The following is a 16,457-nucleotide window of genomic DNA, read 5'->3' as shown; positions in this document are numbered from 1 at the left end:
TGTTGGTGACCTTCTGCTGTTGTCTGCTCTATGGTCGGGTTGTTGTTTCTTTGGCACATTCCCCATTTCCATTCTCAATTTTATAAGAAACTTCATATCCACAAAAAAACAAACCGTTGCAGTTTTACGATTGAACAAATTCCATTGGTTGCTTTGGAAACTTCATCAATAGTTACAATTATATAATTAACAAAAAATTGGTGTAGACTGCAATTTAGAGCATAAGATTAATTTGACAGATTCATTGCGATCCTTCAATCAGTTAAAGAGTTTTAGACACAAGGATCTCTGTGCATCTGTGCTTGACAAGGAGGGAATTGAAAACAATCTTGTAACTATGGTGACTGTGGATATTTCAGACTACATGTTTTGCATCATATTATTTCGTGGTCTTTTAAGCAATAATAGTTATGTATGTTTTTAAACAGATAAGCAAGGAGGCATTGTGATCACAAATAGCTTGGTAATGTCAATATGAACAAAAATACTAATTTCCATCTTTATATACATATAAACAAATCAATGAAATTTCTTATCAATACATACTAAATCAGAACAATGAATTTATTTATCAAACATATTGTCACAAATATATATAATGAGCAAATCAGCCCTGAAATAAAAATATTTGGTTAGTAATGGAAGCTACTCATATACCAAATATTTTCCATAAAAATACATTTTAACATGTAATAAAGTGATAAAACAAACAGTGCCTAAAAAGAATCATGTTGAGTGTTAGTTAATGTAAAAAAAAAGCTTTCAAATGTCAGTATTTAAGATGGCCTAGTTTAATTGACTTAGAAAATCCATTCAACCGTGAATGGGCAGTTGCTTATAACAGCTAGCATTTGATGTTAAGAGCAAAGTTTGCATGGTTTAAGAGTGCTTTTAACTTTAGTTGCTGGAAGTTAAATTTGCAAATTCTAAAGTAATTAAATTTCTGACTTTATAAACTGAATGTAGACACAATTTTGACAGCAACCCTAAAATTTTACACCACCTTGCATGCTGGCCCCAGCAATAGTCTAGCCATATCCCAACTGCATGCTCCCAGTTAGCTTAATTTAAACACTAAGGTCATGTGATGGATCAGGATAACCAATGGAATGCTTCTAAGATGATCATGTGTGTAATTAGCATAATGAACTTTGACCGTCTGCCTGTGCTGCTGGGAGGTGCAGTGTAGGATATTAAAGAATTGTATACCTGGTCCAAGTCTGACACGAAAAAAGTTGACTGACCAAACTGTGTATTGGTCATATCTTCTTGTTCATTTAACTCAAATGTCTTTTCTACATCAGGTTGTTCATTTTCAGTCACTAAAATTTCTTCGGGAGTTGGAATTGATAGACTTTTGGTTTTATCTCCTATATTCCAATCAGGGCTGGGAATCTCATCTTCAAATCCAAGTTTTTTCCTCAACGGAGATCCAACCTCTTCATACATGTTATCATCTTCTGCCGTTAGAACTTTCTCCTCATTATAATTATCATCTCTTGATAAATTGTTAAATGCATTGTTAGCTGGGACTGAAACCGAATTTGGATTTGTTGAAAGTTCATCATTTTTATTTTTATTGGCAAAAGCATCTCCAGAATTATTCTCATATTCAGTAGGCATACTATCATATAAACTTGGTTCAAAATCTACACCAAAACTATCCTCATTCCTCGTCTTATCAATTTGCTCAAACTGAATCTGAAAATCAGTACTATCTAACCCTGGTGCAACAACATTACAATTCTCCTTGTCTGTAACAAACTGTCCACTTATTTTAGACTCATCCAATGTTGAAGAAGAACCAGTACCTCCAATTCCTAGAAAATCATCATAAGTCTGAGTTCCATCTGGTTCTGTGGGTTCTAGAGACTGAGTAGGAATATCTATTTTCGGTCCTACCTCAGTTAATATGGTTAAGTCTGGTGAAGTTTTACCACCAATACCAATAAAATCATCATAAGTCTGTGTGCCATCTGGTTCTATTGGACTGGATTCCTGTACAGGTTGGTCAGTAGTTTTTCTAACATCAGCAAGAAGATCTAGATACATATTAGGTGTAGTAGAACTGTTCTGAACCCCTACTGGTTCATAAAAATCCCCAATTTCTGTTTGCTCTTTTGACTTACTAGACACTGGTTCCTCATATAATACAGTATCACCAATATTTTCCATTGATTTAGAAAAATCTCTACTTCCTATAGAGTCACTCTTTTTTCTAAACGGCCAAAACGACTTCTTAGTCCCTTTTGTTTTCGAATCCTCTACACTTGATAAGTTTTCTACAGATTTTGCTCTTTCTTTCATTTTTTTCTTCATCCTTCTTTGAGGTATGGGTAAAGAATTGTCCTCAGTGTCTGGCATGGTATTTGATTTTTTCTCCTTTTTATTGTCTGCCTTTTTAGTTTTTTTATCACCCCCCTTTTTGTCTTTTTCACTTTTTGTTGGTGTTCCACTGCGATCTGGCAAAGCAGGTGGCACATCATCTGATACTTCACTACCTGAGAGAGGAGCTAACTCTTGCACATTCCCAGAAGGTGAATTATCTCCCTTTAGTGTAATTTCCTGACAAATTTTTCTCTGCCTTTTAAGTCTCTGAGGAGGAAGAGGAGGAGCCTTTTCATCACTAGCTGATTTTTCAATTTCAGAAACGTCAAGTTTTGGTGCCTCAGCCACTTGAAATCTGACCTTTTTCTTTGAGGGAGCTGGCGGTCTAGGAGGGGCAACATTTTTCATCTGACCTACTGACACAACTCCTTTTTTGTTGTCTAATTCTTTCCGTGCTGCAATAATTTCAGAAATATCTTCATACATATCTCCATGTGTGTCTTCAACAACTTTTGGTGGAGTTTTAGGTATAACTTCTTCATATAATCCAGGATCAAAAGTATCAAACTGACCAGTACTGAAACTATTAAACATGTCTGTACTCTGTGAAACTGGTGTAGTGTTTATGTTATCCATCAGGGAAGTTGAAGACGATGTAATGTTCTCTTTGTCATCACAATCAAGACCTATATTAGAATTTTCTTGCCCTTTGTCAAAACTAAATTGTGCACTGTCCATCCCGTTATCAACTGGCCAAGTTGTAGTATTCTGGCATGCTTTATTATTATTCACTTCACTGTCTGTAAAACTTCCAACATCAAAATTAGCATCAAATTGTTCAAAAGCATTTCCAGTGATTTGATTATCTCCCTTAGTTGCAGTACCTGTACTTCCTTCAGCGCTAGGAATAGTCGGAAAGAATGACTTGACACCGATATTTTCTTCCAGGATTTGGTCACCTGAACTGATGGACATAGGCTGGATAGGAGGAGAAAAGCTTTCGCCAGTTGGGCTAAGCTCCACTGCAGGCAATGTTTGGGCCACTGGATTTTGTAACTCTCCTAAAGAAACAGGTGGGGTATCAGGACTCTCCAATACATCTGAATTATTAGATGATTCACTTTCTTTTCGTTTCTTTTTTGTTTTTTTCTCACCAGACCTTTGAAAGAATTTAAAAATAGATTTCTTTTGTTTTGTTTTGACATTCTCAGCTTGCAGTGTCGTAGGTGGCGTCTGACCGACTGATGACACAACACCAGAATCAACACTTTCATGTGCAATTGTTGATTCTGAAACAATTATATCAAGACTATCTAAGGCCGAAGGAGCAGGTTCAAAGTTTGCAAATAAATCAACATTTCCATTCTGACTTGACAAGTTATCAATATTGTCAAATGAAGCACCAAAACCAATATTTCCATCCAGTCCAGATAATCCACTGGAGCTGGCAAAAGGATCTTGATCAAAACCACTGGTGAAACTTTCTGAATTTGCATTAACTGGGTTGTTATTTGAAACTCCTGATAATGTATTGTCAGTTGATAATGAAGTGGTATCAGTCTCACATGCACTGGTATTGATAACTGATGCAGTGGTACCAGTTTGTGAAGCTGTTTTTGTACCTTCACTACTGGTACCAAAGACAGAGTTTTGATCAACAGAAGAATATAACTGGCTCTGTGCAAACCCATCTTGATTGCCATCTGATTTACTCTGCATATCTGATGATCCAAATCCAGCAAACGGGTCATCTCCAAAATCACTATATGTATTTTGAGGTCCGTCTGGTTTGCCAAACACGTCATTTCCAAATGGATCTGAAGAAAATGGGTCTAAACTAAACTGAGGAGTAGAAAAAGGATCCTCTATGAAAGTGTCATCACCTGGACTAGATATTTGTTCTAATGGTCTAACATTTTCAGGACTAGCCATCTGGTCTATTTGAGTTTGAGTGGGACCAGCATTCTGGTCTATTTGAGTTTGAGTGGGACCAGCATTCTGGTCTATTTGAGTTTGACCAGCTTTAGGTTTGTTAAAGTAGATCCCTTCTTTAGATAACTCTGTAATGGATATACGACTGGCCAGAAGTCTTTGAACACTGGGTAGTGATTCCTGTGAAACAGACAACATTGTCATTGGTTCAATGTTTGACCATTTTTAGGGACCTATTTCATGTTACTAACTAATAAGCCCCATCGATCTCAATTTCAGTTCTAGGGATTCAATTTTGGCAACATCAAATATTTAAGTAGATGGCACATAGTGAAGTGGGATTTGTTTGCTGTTAAGTTTTACATGAAGGTGGATTTCTTTTCATTAATCGTTTTGATTTTATAAATCTGATGCAGTTAAATAGCAAGACAAAAAACAAAATGATTTGGCAAAATATAAATAGTTAAAGTTAAATTTTAACATGGGTTTGTACTGGAATTAAGTTAAAATAAGGATATTGAGTTTTGTTTATTTCAAAGCATCTTGTTTTCTCCACAGAATTTTCAAATATCACCATTGAAATTAACATTGCACTGGTTTTCCAAAAGATATAGCACTATGGTCCCTATACATTTTATTATAAAATCATCCAATATACCAGGGTACCACAGTGCTTAGCCCACATCAATAGACCAAAAAATCGAAGAAAAAAAATCATAAATGAACATAACTTTAAAGTTACATCTATAAACTTGTTTGAGATAAAGATGACATTAAATAGGTGTCCTTTATGGTGATTAATGACAAAAATAACAAATAATTGGGAAATCTGTGAAAAAAAAATCAATTGTCCACAACAGAATATTCAATTTAAAGAATTTTGTAAATTGTACATGATAAGTTTTTGCAAGAACAGATCAACTGACAAACCATATACCTTATTCATCTGACAAGTTTGTCTTTTCCTATGTGTCATACAAACTACTGAGAAATTCATGTCATGTCCCCTTTTGATCCAGTCAACCAATTATCAATGACATCCATCTTTTTGACATAACTACGTGGGAAAACCCCTGTCATGTCCTCCATTGACCCTACCTGAGGAATATCCATCTTTTTGACATAATTATGTGGGAAAACCCCTGTCCTTTCCCCCATTGACCCTACCTGAGGAATATCCATCTTTTTGACATAATCATATGGGAAAATCCCTGTCATGACCCCTATATTGATCCTACCTGAGGAATATCCATCTTTTTGACATAATTATGTGGGAAAATCCCTGTCCTCTCCCCCATTACTCCTACCTGAGGAATATCCATCTTTTTGAAATAATTGTGTGGGAAAATCCCTGTCATGACCCCTTTATTGATCCTACCTGAGGAATATCCATCTTTTTGACATAATTATGTGGGAAAATCCCTGTCCTCTCCCCCATTGAACCCGTCCACCAATCACCATCCATCTTGGTAACCATGACAACATCATTCTGATTGAAGTGCAGATCACCTGGTTCTGATGACTGGTAACTGTAAACTGCCACATAACATTCTGAAAAGAAACAATACTTTCAATTTCTTGGAACAGTTATTAACAATTGGTTTTTTTCTTCCCCCTGGTTATTATCTTCATTTAATATGCAATTCATGTAACAGAGTGTTTGTGCCATTAATTGTCAATCATAAAAGTAGTGAAAATAACCCACTCGAGAACATTTCAGACTTTACAACATACAGTCTGTAAGAGACCAAAAAGGACAGATCTCACCACAAAGGACAAAGTTGCATTGATAGTTTTTAAGTCAAGTTAACAATTTTCAAAACATATTTTTTATAAATCATTAGGCCAGAATTCGTTGTATGGGTGGTTAGAAAGTGCCTAATACTAAAAATGTGTTTAGGCTTTTTTATTGATTCCATTTAATGTCCTTAACTATTTTTACATTTTAACAGAAATAAATCATACCTCCTTCTTGTTGTTCTAAGGTAGATGGCGTAGATCTAGCACTATCTATAGTATGAGTAGGCGTTGAGTGAGCACTGTCTATGTTAAGGTGACTGGCTGTGTTAATTGGAGGCTGAGTTGTAATTTCCTCGGCAGCTGCCACCATTTGTTGTGGCGTTCCTCTGGACTGTTCAGTTACACTGACAACAGGGGTTTCAGATCTAGAGCTTAAAACAATAACATTTTTATTTTAAATCCTAATATAGAACCAAGGTTTAAGTTCATCAAGTAAATACAAACTGTTTCATCAATAATAGTGTAGACACAATCTCTCTAAAGTCACTATTCACAAAATTTTTAGTACTTACTACTAACACAGTTTTTCTATACTTTTTTAACATAAGTCCTAATCATTTATCAATTTAAAAAATAAAATTCTCAACTTATTTTTTTAACACAGCTACAGGTTCTATTGTAGGTACAATTGGCATAGATAGCTATTCAGTATTGGAAGATGTGGTATGAGTGCCAATGAGACAACTCTCCATCCACGTCACAATTTGTAAAAGTAAACCATCACTGTTCAAGGTAGGGTCTTCAACATTTAGCCTTGGCTCACACAAAACAGCCAGCTATAAAGGGTCCCAAATAATTACTAGTGTAAAACCATTCAAACGGGAAAACCAACGGTCTAATCTATGTAAAGAACGAGAAACACTTATGAACAACATAAACAAAGAACAACTACTGAACATCAGATTCCTGACTTAGGACAGGTGCAATCAATTGCAGCAGGATTAAACGTTTAATGGTACCAAACCTTCTAACTTATCTAAAACAATAGTTTAACACCAAACAGATAAAGACACACTATAAAAATTTATATACTATAAATATTACATTTAAAATGTTTAAACAAAATTTCCTCAAAAAACATTATCGTTTTGAAACTCTTAAATCTTTATTGTAAAACTTACTTTGACTGTGATGTATTTGTAGCTATTCCTCCAATCAATTTAACATAAGACTTTGGGAACCAACCAAACTGAAATCAGATACATTATTATCAAATACAAAGGCAGAATATTCAATAAATCTGAATCGACACAAAAAAATAGCCAACATCATTTCGACAATGAGGTTGATTATTTTATAATTGTTTTGTCTAAAAGTTAATTCTACCTGATGAATGTGCATAGTATTGACAAAAACAGACCATATTTATCTAACACAAGAGTGCACACGCTGAAACGTCTCGCCTTCTTTACTACTCATTAATATTATATCGATAGTCCTAAATATAAAGTTTCATTACCATGATTACAACTGTCACATAAACTTAACATTAATCAAGAAAACTAAACATAGAGCAATGAACCATATGAAAATGAGGTCAAGGTAAGATGAATGATGCCAGACAGACATGCACAGCTAACAATTCTTCCATACAACAAATATATAGTTGACCAAAACACAAAAAGCTAACACTGTGCAATGAACCGTGAAAAGGAGGTCCAGGTAAAAAAAAAATTACGGGGCTGACATAAATCATAAAATATTTTCATACATCAAATATAGGTGACCTATTACATATAGTATTAGATAAAAAGACCAAAACTCAAAAACTTAACTAAGACCAATGAACCATGCAAATGAGGTCAAGGTCAGATGACACCTGCCAGCTAGACATGTACACCTTACAATCATTCCATACATCAAATATAGTAGACATATTACATACAGTATGAGAAAAACAGACCAAAACACAAAAACTTAACTATTTCCACTGAACCATGAAAATGAGGTCAAGGTCAGATGACACCTGCCAGTTGGACATATACACCTGACAGTCCTTCCATACACTGAATATACAAGACCTATTGCTTTATAGAATCTCAGATATGGACTTGAGACCACCAAAACTTAACCTTGTTCACTGATCCATGAAATGAGGTCGAGGTCAAGTGAAAATTGTCTGAAGGGCATGAGGACCTTGCAAGGTACGCACATATCAAATATAGTTATCCTATTACTTATAATAAGAGAGAATTGAACATTACAAAAAATCTTAACTTTTTTTTCAAGTAGTCACTGAGCCATGAAAATGGGTTCAAGGACATTGGACATGTGACTGACAGAAACTTCGTAACATGAGGCATCTGTATACAAAGTATAAAGAATCCATGTCTTCCAGTTTCTAAAATATAAAGCTTTTAAAAAGTAAGCTAAAGCCACCGCTGCCGTCACACTATCCCTATGTCAAGCTTTCTGCAATTAAAGTTGCAGGCTCGACAAAAAAGTATTCTACTTTCAAATAAATATCTAAAAGTGTACATTACAACAAATTTGTAGAAAATTCTATACAGTGTTCTCCCCAGGCCCTTAAAGGACCACGGGCCCGCGATGTATAATTTTCTGCCGCGGTGGTATCGTTCTTGCCGCGATGTATAATTTTTTTCCGTGGTGCTAAAGTTTTCGGTAAAAAAATCGTATTAAAATCGGTAAAGTTTCAGATGACTTCAACTTTACATCAAAATTGACCAGTTCTAACCAGTTTAATCCAGTATTGACAAGATGATTGTTTACACCACGTGATCGATTTACCTGTTGAGGTTAACCTTGATGATTGGATTTAATCGATGTACATGATTCTTTTGTGTTTTAATTAATTAAGAGATCATAATTTAAATAACAGACTTGTGAGGGACAAGCAGACATTTGGTCTCAAGTCAAAATAATTTGCCTTTTAGGAATTAATTGTGGAGTTACTTCCCCTGATTTTGCTAATTACAAATAAATGCTCCTCACATATAATTTCTCATTGCAAATAAAAATAAAGTACAAATTGAATGCAAAATTATATTAGAATGTTACATTAAGGATGAAAACATTCTTAGAACATACCAACAAAAATGTTTTGCAAATTATTTTTGAGAATCATACCATTATTGATGCACAGACATATTATAATAAATTGGTAATTTATACAATGTTAATAATATTTGACTGTAACAGGTCTAAAAAGCCTACTGCCACAACTCTAATACATTCCCATGCAGGACTAAAGCTAGGGATGAACCTTGTGAATAGAAAACTCTTTTAAAGTACTCTCCATGTCTGTAACGAAGTATTAATCATAAAAACAAATTTGTTGTTGTGTAAAAGAATGAGATCTAAACTATGGAAAATAGTTTTTAATTTACTGAAGGTTCTGTATCAAAAATCTTGTTCAAAGTTCATTGTTATGGGGAATGTGTAGTGTAACTACAATTATCCGGACAAAATGGCTTGATCAAAATATAAGAAGTGACTTTAGCTTAAAGACTAATTGTGCTTTCTTTTATTTATTCTTCAAAGATATTAAAGTATACAAACTGTTTATTAATTTACTTTTTCTACCAATAATTTTCTGACCCAAAGTCCTACAACACAGTTCCACAGTAAACAAAACAAAGGCAAACAGGTAATGACAAAAAGTAACAAGAAAAAAAATAAGCGACGCAAAGCGACACAAAATACTGTAAAATTCATTTCGTCACGCGTTACCCTGGTGCTATCCAAAAATCCTGGGGAGAACACTGCTATATTTTGGGCTAAAAAGGGATCAAACAGAGCCTACTCCTTTGCTTTAAAATAGTTTTTTACCATCTCTTTGAAAGCTTATTAGCTGCTTTTGCATTGAAATATAAAACACATGTATGTCATTCAAATGAGCACTTTACAATAATCAAAGCCATAAAAACTTCAAATTCATTAAATTTCTCTGAGCAAGATGTTCTAACTTCAAAATATAAACTCATTGCAAAATATATTTGTAATCAATTACCTGTCCATGAAGTTCCCCTGACCACCACATATCTTGTTGTTCTTTGACCACAATGACATCTCCTTTGTTGAAGGTCAAATGATTGTCTTTTTTAGCTTTCCATGGATACAAAGCTTGTGCCTGTAATCCATCAGGGGCTTTCTCTCCCTAAAATAACAAGTCTATCATTCTTTCTGCATTTAAGTAAGGTCATGTTTATTTTAAGTAACGTCTGTCTGCAGGTTTTTTCCCTGGGTTTTTGCCACCTTTTTCTCCAGTTTAATTTTTTAACTAATAAAAATTTTTTCACCAACATACATAAACATATTTTACTTTGAATGATTTCTTTCATTCTAACAAAAACAAATTCAGTTTGCTCTTTCGTAATTAATAAACAATCAATTATAATAAACATTTTTAAAAGATTTGGTAAATATAAATCTTGAAATCGTAACTATTGCCTTCTGAAAACCTGGGATCAATCTTTAATAAACTTATTGAATACTTCCCGAATAGGTGAAGGATAAAGACTAAAGAAAGAGATAATTCTTGCTTTTGAATATTTTTTCATAGCAAAATTTTTCTTTTTGTAGCCATCTTTAAAAGAAAAAAGTTTCGACATAAAATAATGTTTCAAAGACATGCGTTGCAAAACAATTAAAGAGTATCCACTCCAAAACAATTATTTCTATTGAAGTAAAGGATAAAGTTTACAGTCAGAGAATTTTCTTGCTTTTGAACATTTTTTGTCATATCAACAGTTTTCTTTTCGGGACAATTGTAAAAAGGAAAAGAGATGTTTTATCCGCTTTATATGAATTTGGCTAATGAAGTTTGATCTTACCTGTCCAGGTGTAGGGGAGGTAATTCTGACTTCACGTACAGACTGGGGTGTTGAATATTCTTCCTCAGTATCGACAGCACCACTAAAAATATCAATAATTCTTTAAATATTAGAATTTGGTATAACCAGGTGCTCCGCAGGGCGCAGCTTTATACGACCGCAGAGGTCGAACCCTGAACAGTTGGGGCAAGTATGGACAAAACATTCAAGCGTGATACAGCTCTGAATTTGGATTGTGATCAAATTTTTGACATTACATGGTTTTTTTTTTACACAAAACAAATGTCAAGATTTTACAAATCAATTAAAGATTTCTTCAAACTTTTTAAATCTAAAATTAAATAGTTGACACAGCATAGGTTTCTGACACAGAATGAATGTGGTCTAATGAACTTAAAAGTGTTTTTTTTGCCTTTGAGCAATTCACTATGCTGTTGAATATTAATCCTCTCAAAAAAATGTTTGAAGAAATTTTCTTTTTATTTATGAAATCTGTAATGAGAAAAATTTAAACCCCCCCCCCCTTTTTTTTCACATCCCCGTTTCCCTTTTTCCAAAACTGATATCAATTCAAATTTCTAATGGAGTTTGCAACAATAACTACTCTTTTAAATACATCATAAAATATTAAAATGTAAAATAAAGTGCTTGTTATCACTGAATGGTAAAGATTGGTTGGTAGTAAAAGTGAATATACATTGTTTATTGTATAAAACAATAAAAAAAACTTCATCAGCAACATTTTATATTGGCAAATTTCCAAAGAAGTTATTTACATAAATTTATTGGCAAATAAAAATAGAAAATGACATCATAGTCATGTCTGGCAAATGTCCAACATACATTATCTAAAAACATTTTAGATAAGATAAGGAAAAAAAGCTTCATCAGCAACATTTTATATTGGCAAATTTCCAATGAAGTTATTTACATAAAGTTATTGGCAAATAAAAATAGAAAATGACATCATAGTCATGTCTGGCAAATTTCCAACATATATTATCAACTACTATTCTATACAAAGAAAGATAACTCCAATTGAAAATTAATTGCTATTGCACAATATTGTGCAATTAGATATTTCTTGCTATTGTGCAATACTGTGCAATTGAAAATTTCTTGCTATTGCACAATACTTGATATGGAATCCTGATTTGGACCAACTTGAAAACTGGGCCCATAATTAAAAATCAAAGTACATATTTAGATAAAGCATATCAAATAAGCCCAAGAATTTAATTTTTGTTAAAATCAAACTTAGTTTAATTTTGGACCCTTTGGACCTTAATGTAGACCAATTTGAAAACTGGACCAAAAATTAAGAATCTACATACACAGTTAGATTTGGCATATCAAAGAACCCATTTATTCAATTTTTGATGAAATCAAACAAAGTTTAATTTTGGACCCCCATTTGGACCAACTTGAAAACTAGGCCAATAATTAAAAATCTAAGTACATTTTTAAATTCAGCATATCAAAGAACCCCAAGGATTCAATTTTTGTTAAAATCAAACTAAGTTTAATTTTGGACCCTTTGGACCTTAATGTAGACCAATTTGAAAACGGGACCAAAAATCAAGAATCTACATACATAGTTAGATTCGGCATATCAAAGAACCCCAATTATTCAATTTTTGATGAAATCACACAAAGTTCAATTTTGGACCCTTTGGGCCCCTTATTCCTAAACTGTTGGAACCAAAACTCCCAAAATCAATCCCAACCTTCCTTTTGTGGTCATAAACCTTGTGTCAAAATTTCATAGATTTCTATTCACTTAAGGAGGTAGACCTAGGTTAAGGGAAATAACTCTTAAAATCATCAGTACGTTTGTGTCAACCATTTTTTTAAATATATTCTAAGCTTCTATGTTACATAGATTATTTTCAATCTGTTTCAGGTAAATGCTTAAAATACATTGATGAACTTGACTTTTACAAACGTACTGATGATTTAAAGAGTTATCTCCCTGAACCAAGGTCTACCCCCTTAAACTAAAGTTATAGTGCGAAAACCAAGAAAATGCTTATTTGGGCCCTTTTTGGCCCCTAATTCCTAAAATGTTGGGACCAAAACTCCCAAAATCAATCCCAACCTTCCTTTTGTGGTCATAAACCTTGTGTTAAAATTTCATTGATTTCTATTCACTTTTACTAAAGTTAGAGTGCGAAAACTAAAAGTATTCGGACGACGACGACGAAGACGCCAACGTGATAGCAATATACGACCAAAAAATTAAAATTTTTGCGGTCGTATAAAAATGAAACAGAAAACAGAATCGGACAATTTACCAATATTTTATTATTACTTTAATAAATCTGTCACTACTAATAGGTTTACATTTTCTCCTAGCTTTAGGAAACAATCCATTGTCTATGCGTAAATGAATATATAACTATGTGTTGATTAGAAGATTTCTAAATAAGCCCACTTAATCAAAACCCTTTTTTTAATTGATTAAATAATATATAAATCTATGGCTTGATGGTTAAAACATTTCAAATTTAGCTCAACTAAAAACTAACCCTTTCTGTATGTGATTAAGATAGTAAATTGATCTTTGTGTGGTTGACAAGAAGTTTTCTAAAGTATCTCAGTGAATCACCAACTTTTTTGCTAGTGATTTCCAAAACAAATCTTTTACTGGTGGACTAATAGATTTTCTTCATAAGCTGACTGTAAATTCAAAATTATTGCGTGCATTTTTTTATTGCGATTTTGTCAGTTTGAACCAGAAATGATTTTAATTTTTGCAATATTTAGAAAAATCCTGTTTATATCATATCATTTTTTATTAAATGCGAATTTAAATTATTGTGATTGTAACCCAGTCGCATTTTTCACATTCAATAATAAAAACATCGCAATATTTCTGCGTTTACAGTAACAAATCATCAATCTGGTTTTTTTAAGCTGACCTAAATGAGTCTGTGACTGGTTGACTAGAATCTATGTGTTCAATGTAAGCCTCGGGGAACCAGCCAGTTTTACCATCTTTCTCTCCACCTAACCAACCTGGTTCTGCTCCAGTCTGGTCTGCTAATAACTGCAATCAAAATAAACATGGTGTTAATTTGGAATAAATACTCTGATAGTATTGTAATTCCTAGGGTTTACTTTAAATACTATTTTAAAATGAACAAAATAATTCTTTATTTTTCTATGTTTAGGTTTTTCAAAAAGAAAAAAAAATGGACTTATCAGAGTAGGGAGTTAATTTGAAGTCTCCCCAAACCCTTCTTACTGTATTTAAGTAATTTTGAATACACGAAATGGACATCATGTCTGTCAATTTTTTGTGTAAATTGTTTTGTTATTAATTTAGGAAGCTGACTTGTCATGTTTTAGAATTTTTGTCAGATTTTTTCGGAATCCTCTGGTTTTATCCATTTGAATGCCTTGAAAAAATTTGCCCGGTGACCCCATTTTTCTTTTTGTTAATCTTTTACATGTATAATGATAAGCAATTTGTAAAAGTGTTAATAGTTTTTGAGAACTTCAACTTGTCAATGATAAAGCTATGAAAAGTCAAGAGGGAATATTTTCCCGCCAAAAATTTCAATGGCTAATATCTCGAAAACAAGCACGGTGACCTATATATCTTTTTGCTCTTTGGATTCCTTTAATAATCCCCTATCCATATAAACAAGTGTTTTGAAAAGTTAATTACTTTGAAACTGAGAAGCGAACTCCCTTAAGTAAATAGGCTGTTACTTTTCTAAATTGAATTGTTTTATATTTTTCGTGTCAGTTTTTTGAATAGCTGACTACTGTGGATTCATTTATTTTCGTGGATATTAATTTTTGTGGATTGCCGAAAATGAATCCACAGTATATAGTATGGGTTTTTCCCATTGCTGAAAGCCAAAGGGTTGCCTATAATTACTTACATCCACTTCATTTTAACTTTGGTAGATAGTTGTCCCACTGGCAATCATACCCCATCTCCTTATTTTTTATATATAAACACTTATGACCTATAAACCATGTCTAAAAATAAAACTACTACTTCTTACCAGAATAGTCATTTACATTTGATGTTTATGTTAACAATGTTTTCTATGAGGCCTAAATTGTTAAAATTGGTCTTCATCAACCCCAATTTTTTTTTTTTTCATAGTAGTTGAAGTTAAAAAAATAATATCTTTAAAAAAGTATAATATTTCTTACCAAGATAATATCACCAGGTATAAGGGTGAGTTCATCATGATTTCTAGCATCAAACTGGTACAGGGCTTTGGCCTTTGTCCTCGGCTTAGTATCTTTGGCAGTGTCTACAAATAATGATAAACAAGATTTGATCAAAGCCTGACTTCAATCAGTCTACAAATAATGATAAACAAGATTTGATCAAAGCCTGACTTCAATCATTTGAAATACTAGTGTTTTTCTACCCAAGTAATAACTGTTATTATTTTTTTGTTTTCAGTGCTTTGACTTCAAAATTGATTATGTTTTTCTCTTGTTCTGCTCTCATTTAACCATTTCAATAAATTTTGACTAGGGAGAAATCTTCCCTTTTTATCATGTGACCTAAGATAAGAGCATTTACCTGGTTTTTGACTAGAGAATGCATTCCCCCATAAATCATTTGATCCAGCACTAGATATACTGGCTTCACTGAATGCAGCTGACCATTTATCTCCTGACTGGGCAGTAGTTTGGTTATTGCAGAAATCAGCTGTCCAAGCACCGCTTATGGATGACTGGTTGGTTCCAGCAGGTTGGGCAGGCTTCTCTGGTTTGGAGGCAGCCTCAGCTAATTTTGTAATTCTTTTTGCTTCTAAATAATAAATAAAATATGGTTATAAAGTGTATGTATTCCTGGAAAAAATGTAGGAAGGGCCAAGGCACTATTTTCAAAACCCAACACAAACTTTCAAAAAATTAAAATTCATCAAAATCTTGTTAACCAAGTTTTATTATATAAAGTGCCTTTAGATTCTTTCCCCATAATATTTTTTTTTCTTAAATAAGTTAATTAAATATTATTGGAAAATATTATTATAAGATTCCTTAAACAAAGCCACATCTGCCATAAAGATTATATTTGATGATGGTGGTTGTATCTGCCATTTCATTTTAGACTACTTCTATATACGGAATGCATTGTCTTTAGCTTTTTCTCATTTCATATGAAAATGTCATGACAACAAAAATATCCAGTTCTAACTAATAGTGAAATTCAGAATTTCTATTACAATGTGAATTCTTTTGAAGATATTACAGAGGCTCTATAAGATTATAAAATAAAGAATTATTTCCCAATAAATTTAATCTAATGATTATTAAAATCTTAATACCAAGTATAAGTAACAGTTCATCACTTAGGGTGAACTCCACATATCCATGGTTCTAGAAATAAATGCATTGGAGGGTGCCTTCAAAACCTCCTCCCAAATACAACAAATTCTGGAAGCACACAAAACATCTCTTTGTATCTCATTCAATTCCTTTATCTAAAGAGAAATCTGAAATGTTTATGAATTGCCACATTATTATTACCTTCCTTCCTTTTCTGTTGTTCTTCTTCTTCCCTGATAAAAAAATTAATAGATTTATCAGAAAATCTGAAGGTAGCTTAGTAATATTAAAGATTAG

General features: G+C 33.0%; 1 protein-coding gene across 3 annotated transcripts in view; it reads right to left on the bottom strand.

Moving 5' to 3' along the window:
- The window catches only part of LOC143049800 (intersectin-1-like), a 73,114-nt gene that overhangs the window by 34,714 nt on the left and 21,943 nt on the right, over nt 1-16,457 (bottom strand). For all 3 annotated transcript variants that reach the window (XM_076223539.1, XM_076223538.1, XM_076223540.1), the window contains exons 19-27: nt 16,362-16,393; nt 15,409-15,639; nt 15,027-15,130; nt 13,775-13,902; nt 10,854-10,935; nt 10,031-10,177; nt 7,182-7,249; nt 6,226-6,431; nt 5,639-5,811 (exon numbers count right to left, since the gene is read on the bottom strand). In XM_076223539.1, coding sequence (XP_076079654.1) covers nt 5,639-5,811; nt 6,226-6,431; nt 7,182-7,249; nt 10,031-10,177; nt 10,854-10,935; nt 13,775-13,902; nt 15,027-15,130; nt 15,409-15,639; nt 16,362-16,393 — 1,171 coding nt within the window. The remainder of the gene's footprint in view (nt 1-5,638; nt 5,812-6,225; nt 6,432-7,181; nt 7,250-10,030; nt 10,178-10,853; nt 10,936-13,774; nt 13,903-15,026; nt 15,131-15,408; nt 15,640-16,361; nt 16,394-16,457) is intronic.

Source organism: Mytilus galloprovincialis, chromosome 10 (assembly GCF_965363235.1).
Source record: "Mytilus galloprovincialis chromosome 10, xbMytGall1.hap1.1, whole genome shotgun sequence".
NCBI lineage: Eukaryota > Metazoa > Mollusca > Bivalvia > Mytilida > Mytilidae > Mytilus > Mytilus galloprovincialis.
Note: the sequence above shows the minus strand (reverse complement) of the source record. Positions and strands in the feature narration are given on the sequence as shown.